At 41.6% G+C, this 15,644-nt stretch overlaps 1 protein-coding gene across 1 annotated transcript in view; it reads left to right on the top strand.

Annotated features, from left to right (window-relative positions):
- The window catches only part of LOC112216467 (collagen alpha-1(XVIII) chain-like), a gene marked incomplete at its 3' end in the record, with an annotated part of 133,036 nt that overhangs the window by 108,333 nt on the left and 9,059 nt on the right, over positions 1-15,644 (top strand). The window contains exons 18-28 of the mRNA XM_042298627.1: positions 349-390; positions 839-901; positions 1,083-1,118; positions 1,234-1,317; positions 1,452-1,517; positions 4,007-4,069; positions 5,504-5,593; positions 5,680-5,715; positions 7,569-7,622; positions 7,823-7,879; positions 9,937-9,996. Of these exons, the coding sequence (XP_042154561.1) occupies positions 349-390; positions 839-901; positions 1,083-1,118; positions 1,234-1,317; positions 1,452-1,517; positions 4,007-4,069; positions 5,504-5,593; positions 5,680-5,715; positions 7,569-7,622; positions 7,823-7,879; positions 9,937-9,996 (651 nt within the window). The remainder of the gene's footprint in view (positions 1-348; positions 391-838; positions 902-1,082; positions 1,119-1,233; positions 1,318-1,451; positions 1,518-4,006; positions 4,070-5,503; positions 5,594-5,679; positions 5,716-7,568; positions 7,623-7,822; positions 7,880-9,936; positions 9,997-15,644) is intronic.

The raw sequence follows: 15,644 nt of genomic DNA, 5'->3' as shown, positions 1-15,644 counted from the left end.
ATCATAGGATCGAAATCTTACAATACTTCTAATGGGCTTCAAAGTGGACCAAGCTAATAATTAAAACCTCTGTGGCACACAGTGCATTCGGAAAGTATTTTTTGAAACTTTGTTTTTGCTTTGTCGTTATAGGGTATTGTATAGAGATTAATGAGAATAAAAATATATATTTTTTATTAAATTTAGAATAAGACTGTAGCATAACAAAATGTGGAAAAAGTGAAGGGGTCTGAATGCACTGTAATGCATCTCTCTCAATGTCTTCCTCTCTCTATGTGTCAGAATATGTGCTTCCACATACCTGTAAAAAGTTCCCATACTGACCGCCATTTTGTTTCTCCCTCACAGGGCAAAGACGGGCAGGACGGGCTTCCTGGTGTAGCGTTAAAGGTGCGTTCTCTCGACTCAACTGGTTCCCATTTATCCTCAGAGAGGAAGTGCCGACATCCGCACCATGTGGTTCCTATTATTCCGCTAATTTCCAATGAATTCCTCTCTGACACATATGTGCACAGGCAAGGCCAGAGATGGCCATCTTGCTTTTTAACCCTCTCAGGGACTGTACATCATCTGTATACCCACCACCAGCAATTCCCAAAGCACTAAGCATCTATGCCCTAGTACAATTCCCAACTGTAGATGTGATTCATATAGGAAAGTGTAATTAATCTACAATCTCCTCATTAAGATAAAGAGGTTTTCAGAAGTCTCATTCATTAATTACTCAGATGAGGTAGATTTTGGGCCAATTTTGGGCTATGTTAGGTGGGTGGGTCACTCACAGGCATCTAAAGGTCTAAAACCTTCAACCTCAACCATTTCCTCTGTGTTCCTCTAGGGGGAGCCTGGTGCTCCAGGAGCAGCTGGGGCCTCTGGGCTGGATGGACTGCCAGGGCATACAGTCAGTACATCACCTGATTTTTACTGTCCAATTCAATCTCTCTCCTTTGTTTCCTTTCCTGATTGTTATAGTATTCTAATCTTTATCCTCTTTACATTTGTTCTTGTAGGTTCATCATAAAACGGTCTCAGGTCTCAGTTCTCTTTTGTCATGATAGTTGTTTGCCATTTCTTTCATGCAGGGAGCGAAGGGGGACCAAGGTGATATGGGACCAAAGGTACACTATCACTCCTCCTGACTCCGTTCCTGTTCATCTTTTATGAGTTAATCCTTCTGGAGCCAACCAGGGTGGCCCTGTTCTTGGTTCATCTAACCTTGTGTTCTGTTGTCAGGGAGAGAGAGGTCAGGACGGTTTCAGTTTCCCCAGCCCTCCAGGACCTCCTGGGTCTTCGGGACCTGTCATCAACCTCCAGGATGTAAGAGGATGTTAGAAAGTAATTAGGTGTTATTAAAGTCATTGTTATCACCCCTACTGATGCTCTCTGATAGGATAGTTTTAACACGGATGTTGATAGTGATCTCACTGTCTCTCCTCTCTGTCCTACCTCAGGTCCTGCTCAGAGATACAGAGGGTGTGTTTAACTTCTCAGGGCTGCTGGAATCTCAGGGGCTCAGGGTGAGTAGACTTATGCTTGAGGTGTGTGTGTGTGTGTGTGTGTGTGTGTGTGTGTGTGTGTGTGTGTGTGTGTGTGTGTGTGTGTGTGTGTGTGTGTGTGTGTGTGTGAATATGTTTTCAGATTGCCCTCTTGATGTTCTTTAAATGGCCTTAATACGATTATGTGACAGAACACTGTTGTGGGTTTGACGTACTCGCTCCCCAAAAAAAGCAAATTATGTTCAGAAATGGCTGGAATCACAGTCAAAGATTTGTTTCAAATTGCTGTAATAATATCTGTAATGTATGGTCATAAAATTGGTGTAAACGGGTTTTTTTGTGTCCCAAAAAACAATTAGGTCCAGGCTATGAGAGATGCATGTATCTGTATTTATCAGTGTGTCCCAAAAGACAATTAGATCCAGGCTATGAGAGATGCATGTATCTGTATTTATCTGTGTGTCCCAAAAGACAATTAGGTCCAGGCTATGAGAGATGCATTTATCTATATTTATCAGTGTGTCCCAAAAGACAATTAGATCCAGGCTATGAGAGATGCATGTATCTGTATTTATCAGTGTGTCCCAAAAGACAATTAGATCCAGGCTATGAGAGATGCATTTATCTATATTTATCAGTGTGTCCCAAAAGACAATTAGATCCAGGCTATGAGAGATGCATTTATCTATATTTATCAGTGTGTCCCAAAAGACAATTAGATCCAGGCTATGAGAGATGCATTTATCTATATTTATCAGTGTGTCCCAAAAGACAATTAGATCCAGGCTATGAGAGATGCATGTATCTATATTTATCAGTGTGTCCCAAAAGACAATTAGGTCCAGGCTATGAGAGATGCATGTATCTGTATTTATCAGTGTGTCCCAAAAGACAATTAGGTCCAGGCTATGAGAGATGCATTTATCTGTATTTATCAGTGTGTCCCAAAAGACAATTAGGTCCAGGCTATGAGAGATGCATGTATCTGTATTTATCTGTGTCCCAAAAGACAATTAGATCCAGGCTATGAGAGATGCATGTATCTGTATTTATCAGTGTGTCCCAAAAGACAATTAGGTCCAGGCTATGAGAGATGCATTTATCTATATTTATCAGTGTGTCCCAAAAGACAATTAGGTCCAGGCTATGAGAGATGCATTTATCTATATTTATCAGTGTGTCCCAAAAGACAATTAGGTCCAGGCTATGAGAGATGCATTTATCTATATTTATCAGTGTGTCCCAAAAGACAATTAGGTCCAGGCTATGAGAGATGCATGTATCTGTATTTATCTGTGTCCCAAAAGACAATTAGATCCAGGCTATGAGAGATGCATGTATCTGTATTTATCTGTGTCCCAAAAGACAATTAGATCCAGGCTATGAGAGATGCATGTATCTATATTTATCAGTGTGTCCCAAAAGACAATTAGATCCAGGCTATGAGAGATGCATTTATCTATATTTATCAGTGTGTCCCAAAAGACAATTAGGTCCAGGCTATGAGAGATGCATGTATCTGTATTTATCTGTGTCCCAAAAGACAATTAGGTCCAGGCTATGAGAGATGCATTTATCTATATTTATCAGTGTCCCAAAAGACAATTAGGTCCAGGCTATGAGAGATGCATGTATCTGTATTTATCTGTGTCCCAAAAGACAATTAGATCCAGGCTATGAGAGATGCATTTATCTATATTTATCAGTGTGTCCCAAAAGACAATTAGGTCCAGGCTATGAGAGATGCATGTATCTGTATTTATCAGTGTGTCCCAAAAGACAATTAGGTCCAGGCTATGAGAGATGCATGTATCTGTATTTATCAGTGTGTGGAGGTTATTTTTACAGTGTGTCGGTCATTTTGTTGGATTCATTGGAACGTGACCCCTTGACAGGACCTTGAAACAGACTATTGTTTTTTGTTTTTTGTATGGGTCCATAATTCATACGATAGTAAAAAACAAATCAGATTTTCTCTCTTACTGCTCAGAGGATCTGTTGGTAGGGTTACCATGGTATTGTGTCTGTCCTTTCTCTATTGCAGAATATACAGTATTCGGAACACGCTTTTGGGATCAACTTGACAGTGCAAACTTTATACTGTGCAGTTGGACAGATACTTACTGATAGGAGAGAGATACTGTTGTAGTCGATCAGGGTTCTCATACTATTGGATACGGTCCAGTCACACCCATTTCCTAGGTGGCAAAGGTCCTGATGGATATTCGCCCCATTATGCCATCGAGCAAAGGGAAACTGTAGCAGTTTTAAAGCTAATTTCTTGCAATTCTACAACTGTTCCATGTCTTATGCGTGTTCATATGATACCAGGAGTCGAATCCCGACCGAATTCCTAAAAAAAAAAAAAAATTGATTGGTTTGTATTGACCCTGTTCTGGGTCCGGATCCGGCCCGCTGTCTGCCTATGAGTATGGCTGTTGTAGATGTGTCTGTTCTAGTTGATGGATTTCTTTTGGTTATTTACCTACATTTACTATGATAATTCCCAGGGGCCACAGGGTCCAAAGGGTGACTTGGGGAATCCAGGGACCATAGGGCCTCCAGGCTTAAAGGTAAGTGTGTGTGTTGTGTGTTTTCATTTTAACAGGATAGTTCCACATTTTGGCAACTAAGAAGTTTTTCTACTTGCCAGAATCAGATGAACTAATGGTATACATGTTTTATGTCTCTGCATGCAGTTTGAAAGAAGTCGCTATGAACAGTAGCGTTAGCGCAATGACGACTTCTACAGGAACAGCTTCCAGTCCATTGCTCTAATGCCAGTTAGCAATGGCTCGTGAAACTACCTTAAACTTCCTTCATATTGCATGCAGAGACATACAAATGATATCTATGAGTTCATCTGACTCTGGGGAAGTTGAAAAATTACGCACCTATCCCTTTAAGAATTCCGCTATGCTCAGAATTCCATTTGAGTCAGAATTCCGCTAGGGTCAAAATTCCGCTAGGGTCAGAATTCCGCTAAGGTCAGAATTCCGCTAGGGTCAGAATTCCGCTAGAGTCAGAATTGCACTAGGGTCAGAATTGCACTAGGGTCAGAATTCCACTAGGGTCAGAATTCCACGAGGGCCCGAATTCCGCCAGGGCCCGAATTCCGCCAGGGCCCGAATTCCACTAGGGCCAGAATTCCACTAGGGTCAGAATTCCACTAGGGTCAGAATTCCACTAGGGCCAGAATTCCACTAGGGCCAAAATTCCGCTAGGGTCAGAATTCCACTAGGGTCAGAATTCCACTAGGGTCAGAATTCCACTAGGGCCAGAATTCCGCTAGGGTCAGAATTCCACTAGGGTCAGAATTCCACTAGGGCCAGAATTCCACTAGGGTCACCATGTGAAAAGGAAACCACTGAAGAGCCCAGGATTTCCTATTGTGTCCTGTGTGGCTCAGATGGTAGCACATGGCACTCGCAACGCCACGGTTGTGGGGTCGATTCCCATGGGCCTCCAGGCTATGGGGGACCAGTACGAAAATGTATGCACTCACTAGTGTAAGACCCTCTGGATAAGAGCATCTGCTAAAATGTATTAAATACTATGTGACCTTTTCTGCACTGGACTGAATAAACATCTAATATACAGGCTCAAAGCCCTTTGGGTTTCAATCAATTCAAAGTGTGAAACTGAACGCCAGTGCTTATGATTAAAGCTAGGACCCCGGTTGCTGCACTCAGGGCATTGATGTGTATAAGCCTGCTAATGGGTTCCAGACTGAGCAGCCATAGACAATATGCTTCAGTCCCAAGGTCTGTGGAACAACATGAATGAGATTATTATGTAATGTTATCCTTTCTCTGAGAGGTGCTCATGCTGCTTCAACATGCATGTGCTGCACATTACCCCTGGGTGTGTGTACGGAGGAGGGGTTGTGCTCATGTGTCTACAGTATGTATGATTGTCATTTGATTGCATGTATATCGTCTGATTGTCATTTGACTGCGAGTGTGTGTCTGTATGTATATCGTGTTATTGGTCACGTGTGTTTGCAGGGCGAGAAGGGTGAGCCAGGGGCCATGGTTGCAGCAGACAGGTCTATGATGTCTGAACTCACAGGGCCACAGGGCCCCAAAGGGATCAAGGTTAGTCTTACACGCACACTATTTCCTCGGGTCAAAGTTCGATACTTGTGTCAGACGATCCACTTTGTATCTTCACTCTTTCGCAGGGCGATTGTGGTGTTCCTGGGCCAGCTGGAGTTACGGTAAGACTTTATTGGCTTCTTAATCTGACACTACCCTTTGTAGTAACCCCCCCCTCAACATCTTCTCTTGTCGTGTTGCAGCAGCTGCTTTCATTCAAAGTGTTCTGGAACCTTTTTTGCATATGCACATACAGGCCTGCCTCTAGGCCCCCTATCCAGACAATGCATATTTTCGGGAATATTACGGACCTGCGATGTATCTTCATCAGGATGTAGCTTCATGAGGATATACAGTTGAAATCAGAAGTTTACATACACCTTAGCCAAATACATTTAAACTCAGTTTATCAAATTTCCTGACATTTAATCCTAGTAAGAATTCCCTGTCTTAGGTCAGTTAGGATCACCACTTTATTGTTAGAATGTGAAATGTCAGAATAATAATAGAGAGAATTATTTTTCTTTCTTTCATTCCCAATGGGCCAGAAGTTTACATACACTCAATTACTATTTGGTAACATTGACTTTAAATTTTATAACTTGGGTCAAATGTTTCGGGTAGCCTTCCACAAGCTTCCCACAATAAGTTGGGTGAATTTTGGCCCATTCCTCCTGACAGAGCTGGTGTAACTGAGTCAGGTTTGTAGGCCTCCTTGCTCACAGATGCCTTTTCAGTTCTGCCCACGATTAAGCCGTTTTTCCACATCTTTGGAAGTATGCTTGGGGACATTGTCCATTTGGAAGACCCATTTGCAACCAAGCTTGAACTTCCTGACTGATGTCTTGAGATGTTGCTTCAATATATCCACATCATTTTCCTCCCTCATGATGCCATCTATTTTGTGAAGTGCACCAGTCCCTCCTGCAGCAAAGCACCCCCACAACATGATGCTGCCACCCCCATGCGTCACGGTTGGGATGGTGTTCTTCGGCTTGCAAGCCTCCCCTTTCTCCTCCAAACATAACGATGGTCATTGTGGCCAAACAGTTTTATTTTTGTTTCATCAGACCAGAGGACATTTCTCCAAAAGTATGATCTTTGTCCCCATGTGCAGTTGTAAACCGTAGTTTGGCTTTTTTATGGGGGTTTTGGAGCAGTGGCTTCGTCCTTGCTGAGCGGCCCATCAGGTTATGTTGATGTAGGACTTGTTTTACTGTGGATATAGATACTTTTGTACCTGTTTCCTCCAGCATCTTCACAAGGTCCTTTGCTGTTGTTCTGGAATTGTTTTGCACTTTTCGCACCAAAGTACATTCATCTCTAGGAGACAGAACGTGTCTCCTTCCTGAGCGGTATGACGGTGCGTGATCCCATGGTGTTTATACTTGCGTACTATTGTTTGTACAGATGAACGTGGTACCTAAAGGCTTTTGGAAATTGCTCCCAATGATGAATCAGACTTGTGGATGTCTACAATTTCCTTTCTGAGGTCTTGGCTGATTTCTTTTGATTTTCCCATGATGTCAAGCAAAGAGGCACTGAATTTGAAGGTAGGCCTTGAAATACATCCACAGGTACACCTCCAATTGACTCAAATGATGTCAAGTAGCCTATCAGAAGCTTCTAAAGCCATTACATAATTTTCTGAAATTTTCCAAGCTGTTTAAAGGCACAGTCAACTTAGTGTATGTAAACTTCTGACCCACTGGAATTGGGATACAGTGAATTATAAGTGAAATAATCTGTCTGTAAACAGTTGTTGGAAGAATTACTTGTGTCATGCACAAAGTAGATGTCCTAACCGACTTGCCAAAACTAGTCTGTTAACAACAAATTTGTGGAGTCGTTGAAAAACGAGTTTTAATGACTCCAACCTAATTGTATGTAAACTTCCGACTTCAACTGTATCTTTGTCAGAACCTGCTGAGGGTTGAAATACAATGGGAGACACTGCTGTTGTTGTTTTTTACAGGGTCCCATTGGGCCAGAAGGACCCAAAGGAGAATATGGCTATCCTGGTCGTCCGGTAAGTACCGCACATTATGATTTGAGACGCTCTTTTAACCTTGTCGTCTACAAATGATAACAATGGCAGTGAGAATGTGTTTTAGTGACATGTAGTACCTAAACCCAAGAACACTCTTTTGGGTTACACAAATGCAGAACACTACAGAATGTGGTCATATTGCCATCATTCCATTAATGATGTGGTTTGTCTCGCTACAGGGTCGTCCCGGAATAATGGGGCATAAAGGAGACAGAGGAGACGCTGTGGGTGTGTCGGTGAGTTGAACTCCCTCCCTCTTTAGATGGGTCACGGACAAAGGTTTGAGAACCACATCACTAGGGCCAACCACTTCACTAGGGCCCCCTAGCCGGGGCCGAACGGTACTGCAGACATCTGAAGGTGGTGCACACTAAGCCAGAGAAGAACGGCACTGCTTTCAGTAAGACAGCTTTCCTCAACACATGTCAGAGGTTCCTGGCCCTACCTCACTGTGCCATGATGATTACTTCCCTGGCCCTACCTCAGTGTTCCATGATGATTACTTCCCTGGCCCTACCTCAGTGTTCCATGATGATTACTTCCCTGGCCCTTCCTCAGTGTGATGAATACTTCCCCGCCCTTCCTCAGTGTGATGATTACTTCCCTGGCCCTTCCTCAGTGTGATGAATACTTCCCCGCCCTACCTCAGTGTGATGATTAAGTCCCTGGCCCTTCCTCGGTGTGATGATTACTTCCCTGGCCCTTCCTCGGTGTGATGATTACTTCCCTGGCCCTTCCTCAGTGTGATGATTACTTCCCTGGCCCTTCCTCGGTGTGATGATTACTTCCCTGGCCCTTCCTCAGTGTGATGATTACTTCCCTGGCCCTTCCTCAGTGTGATGATTACTTCCCTGGCCCTACCTCAGTGTGATTACTTCCCTGGCCCTACCTCGGTGTGATGATTACTTCCCTGGCCCTTCCTCAGTGTGATGATTACTTCCCTGGCCCTACCTCAGTGTGATGATTACTTCCCTGGCCCTACCTCGGTGTGATGATTACTTCCCTGGCCCTTCCTCAGTGTGATGATTACTTCCCTGGCCCTACCTCACTGTGCCATGACGATTGCTTCCCTGGCCCTACCTCAGTGTGATGATTGCTTCCCTGGCCCTACCTCAGTGTGATGATTGCTTCCCTGGCCCTACCTCACTGTGATGATTACTTCCCTGGCCCTACCTCACTGTGATTATTACTTCCCTGGCCCTTCCTCAGTGTGATGATTACTTCCCTGGCCCTACCTCAGTGTGATGATTACATCCCAGGCCCTACCTCAGTGTGATGATTACTTCCCTGGCCCTACCTCAGTGTGATGATTACTTCCCTGGCCCTACCTCAGTGTGATGATTACTTCCCTGGCCCTACCTCACTGTGATGATTACTTCCCTGGCCCTTCCTCACTGTGATGATTACTTCCCTGGCCCTTCCTCACTGTGATGATTACTTCCCTGGCCCTTCCTCACTGTGATGATTACTTCCCTGGCCCTTCCTCTGTGTGATGATTACTTCCCTGGCCCTTCCTCAGTGTTCCATGATGATTACTTCCAGTGAAGCAACAATATCTGTCTGTGACATCACTTTTATTGTTGGTCGAACTGGCTGAACAGTTTTAACCAGACTTGGTATACTTGTGGTAATATCTGAAGTCTGCAGATCAAGGGTTGTTCCACTATGAAGGTTTGTGGATGTGAAATGGACTCCTGAACCAGTATGTTGCCCATTCAACTCTAATGGTGATTCTGAACCAGTATGTTGCCCATTCAACTCTAATGGTGATTCTGAACCAGTATGTTGCCCATTCAACTGTAATGGTGACTCTGAACCAGTATGTTGCCCATTCAACTGTAATGGTGACTCTGAACCAGTATGTTGCCCATTCAACTCTAATGGTGATTCTGAACCAGTATGTTGCCCATTCAACTCTAATGGTGACTCTGAACCAGTATGTTGCCCATTCAACTCTAATGGTGATTCTGAACCAGTATGTTGCCCATTCAACTCTAATGGTGATTCTGAACCAGTATGTTGCCCATTCAACTCTAATGGTGATTCTGAACCAGTATGTTGCCCATTCAACTCTAATGGTGATTCTGAACCAGTATGTTGCCCATTTAACTCTAATGGTGATTCTGAACCAGTATGTTGCCCATTTAACTCTAATGGTGATTCTGAACCAGTATGTTGCCCATTCAACTCTAATGGTGACTCTGAACCAGTATGTTGCCCATTCAACTCTAATGGTGATTCTAATATTTTCCTCTTCCTCTGTCACTGTCTTGTTCTCCCTCTCTGTTCTCAGGGATCCCCTGGCCCCCCCGGGCCCCCAGGACGTCCCGGAATGTTCAACTGCCCCAAAGGAGTAAGTATGACCCCCCCATTTTTTAATAAAGGTTCAAATCCAGGTCTTGTGATATGATTGGGCCAGTGGCCCGCCAATCGGGGGCCCTTCCTATATCCATGTTTGTTCATGTCATTATCAGGTACTATAGCTGTTCATGTCATTATCAGGTACTATAGCTGTTCATGTCATTATCAGGTACTATAGCTGTTCATGTCATTATCAGGTACTATAGCTGTTCATGTCATTATCAGGTACTATAGCTGTTCATGTCATTATCAGGTACTATAGCTGTTCATGTCATTACCAGGTACTGTAGCTGTTCATGTCATTATCAGGTACTATAGCTGTTCATGTCATTATCAGGTACTGTAGCTGTTCATGTCATTATCAGGTACTATAGCTGTTCATGTCATTATCAGGTACTATAGCTGTTCATGTCATTATCAGGTACTATAGCTGTTCATGTCATTATCAGGTACTTTGTTCATGTCATTATCAGGTACTATAGCTGTTCATGTCATTATCAGGTACTATAGCTGTTCATGTCATTATCAGGTACTATAGCTGTTCATGTCATTATCAGGTACTATAGCTGTTCATGTCATTATCAGGTACTGTAGCTGTTCATGTCATTATCAGGTACTATAGCTGTTCATGTCATTATCAGGTACTATAGCTGTTCATGTCATTATCAGGTACTATAGCTGTTCATGTCATTATCAGGTACTATAGCTGTTCATGTCATTATCAGGTACCGTAGCTGTTCATGTCATTATCAGGTACTGTAGCTGTTCATGTCATTATCAGGTACTATAGCTGTTCATGTCATTATCAGGTACTGTAGCTGTTCATGTCATTATCAGGTACTATAGCTGTTCATGTCATTATCAGGTACTGTAGCTGTTCATGTCATTATCAGGTACCATAGCTGTTCATGTCATTATCTGGTACTATAGCTGTTCATGTCATTATCAGGTACTGTTCATGTCATTATCAGGTACTGTAGCTGTTCATGTCATTATCAGGTACTATAGCTGTTCATGTCATTATCAGGTACTATAGCTGTTCATGTCATTATCAGGTACTATAGCTGTTCATGTCATTATCAGGTACTATAGCTGTTCATGTCATTATCAGGTACTATAGCTGTTCATGTCATTATCAGGTACTATAGCTGTTCATGTCATTATCAGGTACTATAGCTGTTCATGTCATTATCAGGTACTATAGCTGTTCATGTCATTATCAGGTACTATAGCTGTTCATGTCATTATCAGGTACTATAGCTGTTCATGTCATTATCAGGTACTATAGCTGTTCATGTCATTATCAGGTACTATAGCTGTTCATGTCATTATCAGGTACTATAGCTGTTCATGTCATTATCAGGTACCATAGCTGTTCATGTCATTATCAGGTACTATAGCTGTTCATGTCATTATCAGGTACTATAGCTGTTCATGTCATTATCAGGTACTGTAGCTGTTCATGTCATTATCTGGTACTATAGCTGTTCATGTCATTATCAGGTACCATAGCTGTTCATGTCATTATCAGGTACTATAGCTGTTCATGTCATTATCAGGTACTATAGCTGTTCATGTCATTATCAGGTACTATAGCTGTTCATGTCATTATCAGGTACCATAGCTGTTCATGTCATTATCAGGTACTATAGCTGTTCATGTCATTATCAGGTACTATAGCTGTTCATGTCATTATCAGGTACTGTAGCTGTTCATGTCATTATCTGGTACTGTAGCTGTTCATGTCATTATCTGGTACTATAGCTGTTCATGTCATTATCAGGTACCATAGCTGTTCATGTCATTATCAGGTACTATAGCTGTTCATGTCATTATCAGGTACTATAGCTGTTCATGTCATTATCAGGTACTATAGCTGTTCATGTCATTATCAGGTACTATAGCTGTTCATGTCATTATCTGGTACTATAGCTGTTCATGTCATTATCAGGTACTATAGCTGTTCATGTCATTATCAGGTACTATAGCTGTTCATGTCATTATCAGGTACTGTAGCTGTTCATGTCATTATCTGGTACTGTAGCTGTTCATGTCATTATCAGGTACTATAGCTGTTCATGTCATTATCAGGTACTGTAGCTGTTCATGTCATTATCTGGTACTGTAGCTGTTCATGTCATTATCAGGTACTATAGCTGTTCATGTCATTATCAGGTACTGTAGCTGTTCATGTCATTATCTGGTACTGTAGCTGTTCATGTCATTATCAGGTACTGTAGCTGTTCATGTCATTATCAGGGACTGTAGCTGTTCATGTCATTATCTGGTACTGTAGCTGTTCATGTCATTATCAGGTACTGTAGCTGTTCATGTCATTATCTGGTACTGTAGCTGTTCATGTCATTATCAGGTACTGTAGCTGTTCATGTCATTATCAGGTACTGTAGCTGTTCATGTCATTATCAGGTACTGTAGCTGTTCATGTCATTATCAGGTACTATAGCTGTTCATGTCATTATCAGGTACTGTAGCTGTTCATGTCATTATCAGGTACTATAGCTGTTCATGTCATTATCAGGTACTATAGCTGTTCATGTCATTATCAGGTACTATAGCTGTTCATGTCATTATCAGGTACTGTAGCTGTTCATGTCATTATCAGGTACTATAGCTGTTCATGTCATTATCAGGTACTGTAGCTGTTCATGTCATTATCAGGTACTGTAGCTGTTCATGTCATTATCAGGTACTATAGCTGTTCATGTCATTATCTGGTACTATAGCTGTTCATGTCATTATCAGGTACTGTAGCTGTTCATGTCATTATCAGGTACTGTAGCTGTTCATGTCATTATCAGGTACTGTAGCTGTTCATGTCATTATCTGTAGCTGTTCATGTCATTATCAGGTACTGTAGCTGTTCATGTCATTATCAGGTACTATAGCTGTTCATGTCATTATCAGGTACTGTAGCTGTTCATGTCATTATCTGGTACTGTAGCTGTTCATGTCATTATCAGGTACTGTAGCTGTTCATGTCATTATCTGGTACTGTAGCTGTTCATGTCATTATCAGGTACTATAGCTGTTCATGTCATTATCAGGTACTATAGCTGTTCATGTCATTATCAGGTACTGTAGCTGTTCATGTCATTATCAGGTACTATAGCTGTTCATGTCATTATCAGGTACTATAGCTGTTCATGTCATTATCAGGTACTGTAGCTGTTCATGTCATTATCAGGTACTGTAGCTGTTCATGTCATTATCTGGTACTATAGCTGTTCATGTCATTATCAGGTACTATAGCTGTTCATGTCATTATCAGGTACTATAGCTGTTCATGTCATTATCAGGTACTATAGCTGTTCATGTCATTATCAGGTACCATAGCTGTTCATGTCATTATCAGGTACCATAGCTGTTCATGTCATTATCAGGTACCATAGCTGTTCATGTCATTATCAGGTACTAGCTGTTCATGTCATTATCAGGTACTATAGCTGTTCATGTCATTATCAGGTACCATAGCTGTTCATGTCATTATCAGGTACCATAGCTGTTCATGTCATTATCAGGTACTGCTGTTCATGTCATTATCAGGTACTATAGCTGTTCATGTCATTATCAGGTACTGTAGCTGTTCATGTCATTATCAGGTACTGTAGCTGTTCATGTCATTATCAGGTACTGTAGCTGTTCATGTCATTATCAGGTACTATAGCTGTTCATGTCATTATCAGGTACTGTAGCTGTTCATGTCATTATCAGGTACTATAGCTGTTCATGTCATTATCAGGTACTATAGCTGTTCATGTCATTATCAGGTACTATAGCTGTTCATGTCATTATCAGGTACTGTAGCTGTTCATGTCATTATCAGGTACTATAGCTGTTCATGTCATTATCAGGTACTGTAGCTGTTCATGTCATTATCAGGTACTGTAGCTGTTCATGTCATTATCAGGTACTATAGCTGTTCATGTCATTATCTGGTACTATAGCTGTTCATGTCATTATCAGGTACTGTAGCTGTTCATGTCATTATCAGGTACTGTAGCTGTTCATGTCATTATCAGGTACTGTAGCTGTTCATGTCATTATCAGGTACTGTAGCTGTTCATGTCATTATCAGGTACTGTAGCTGTTCATGTCATTATCAGGTACTATAGCTGTTCATGTCATTATCAGGTACTGTAGCTGTTCATGCCATTATCTGGTACTGTAGCTGTTCATGTCATTATCAGGTACTGTAGCTGTTCATGTCATTATCTGGTACTGTAGCTGTTCATGTCATTATCAGGTACTATAGCTGTTCATGTCATTATCAGGTACTGTAGCTGTTCATGTCATTATCTGGTACTGTAGCTGTTCATGTCATTATCAGGTACTATAGCTGTTCATGTCATTATCAGGTACTGTAGCTGTTCATGTCATTATCAGGTACTGTAGCTGTTCATGTCATTATCAGGTACTATAGCTGTTCATGTCATTATCAGGTACCATAGCTGTTCATGTCATTATCAGGTACCATAGCTGTTCATGTCATTATCAGGTACCATAGCTGTTCATGTCATTATCAGGTACCATAGCTGTTCATGTCATTATCAGGTACCATAGCTGTTCATGTCATTATCAGGTACTATAGCTGTTCATGTCATTATCAGGTACTATAGCTGTTCATGTCATTATCAGGTACTATAGCTGTTCATGTCATTATCAGGTACCATAGCTGTTCATGTCATTATCAGGTACTATAGCTGTTCATGTCATTATCAGGTACTGTAGCTGTTCATGTCATTATCAGGTACTGTAGCTGTTCATGTCATTATCAGGTACTGTAGCTGTTCATGTCATTATCAGGTACTATAGCTGTTCATGTCATTATCAGGTACTGTAGCTGTTCATGTCATTATCAGGTACTGTAGCTGTTCATGTCATTATCAGGTACTGTAGCTGTTCATGTCATTATCAGGTACCATAGCTGTTCATGTCATTATCAGGTACTATAGCTGTTCATGTCATTATCAGGTACTATAGCTGTTCATGTCATTATCAGGTACTGTAGCTGTTCATGTCATTATCAGGTACTGTAGCTGTTCATGTCATTATCAGGTACCATAGCTGTTCATGTCATTATCAGGTACCATAGCTGTTCATGTCATTATCAGGTACTGTTCATAGCTGTTCATGTCATTATCAGGTACCGTAGCTGTTCATGTCATTATCAGGTACTGTAGCTGTTCATGTCATTATCAGGTACTGTAGCTGTTCATGTCATTATCAGGTACTGTAGCTGTTCATATCATTATCAGGTACTGTAGCTGTTCATGTCATTATCAGGTACTATAGCTGTTCATGTCATTATCTGGTACTGTAGCTGTTCATGTCATTATCAGGTACTGTAGCTGTTCATGTCATTATCAGGTACTGTAGCTGTTCATGTCATTATCAGGTACCATAGCTGTTCATGTCATTATCAGGTACCATAGCTGTTCATGTCATTATCAGGTACTATAGCTGTTCATGTCATTATCAGGTACCGTAGCTTTTCATGTCATTATTAGGTACTATAGCTGTTCATGTCATTATCAGGTACTGTAGCTGTTCATGTCATTATCAGGTACTGTAGCTGTTCATGTCATTATCAGGTACTATAGCTGTTCATGTTATTATCAG

The sequence above is a fragment of the Oncorhynchus tshawytscha genome, linkage group LG16, assembly GCF_018296145.1.
Source record: "Oncorhynchus tshawytscha isolate Ot180627B linkage group LG16, Otsh_v2.0, whole genome shotgun sequence".
Classification (NCBI taxonomy): domain Eukaryota; kingdom Metazoa; phylum Chordata; class Actinopteri; order Salmoniformes; family Salmonidae; genus Oncorhynchus; species Oncorhynchus tshawytscha.
This window is presented reverse-complemented; position numbering and strand designations above follow the sequence as displayed.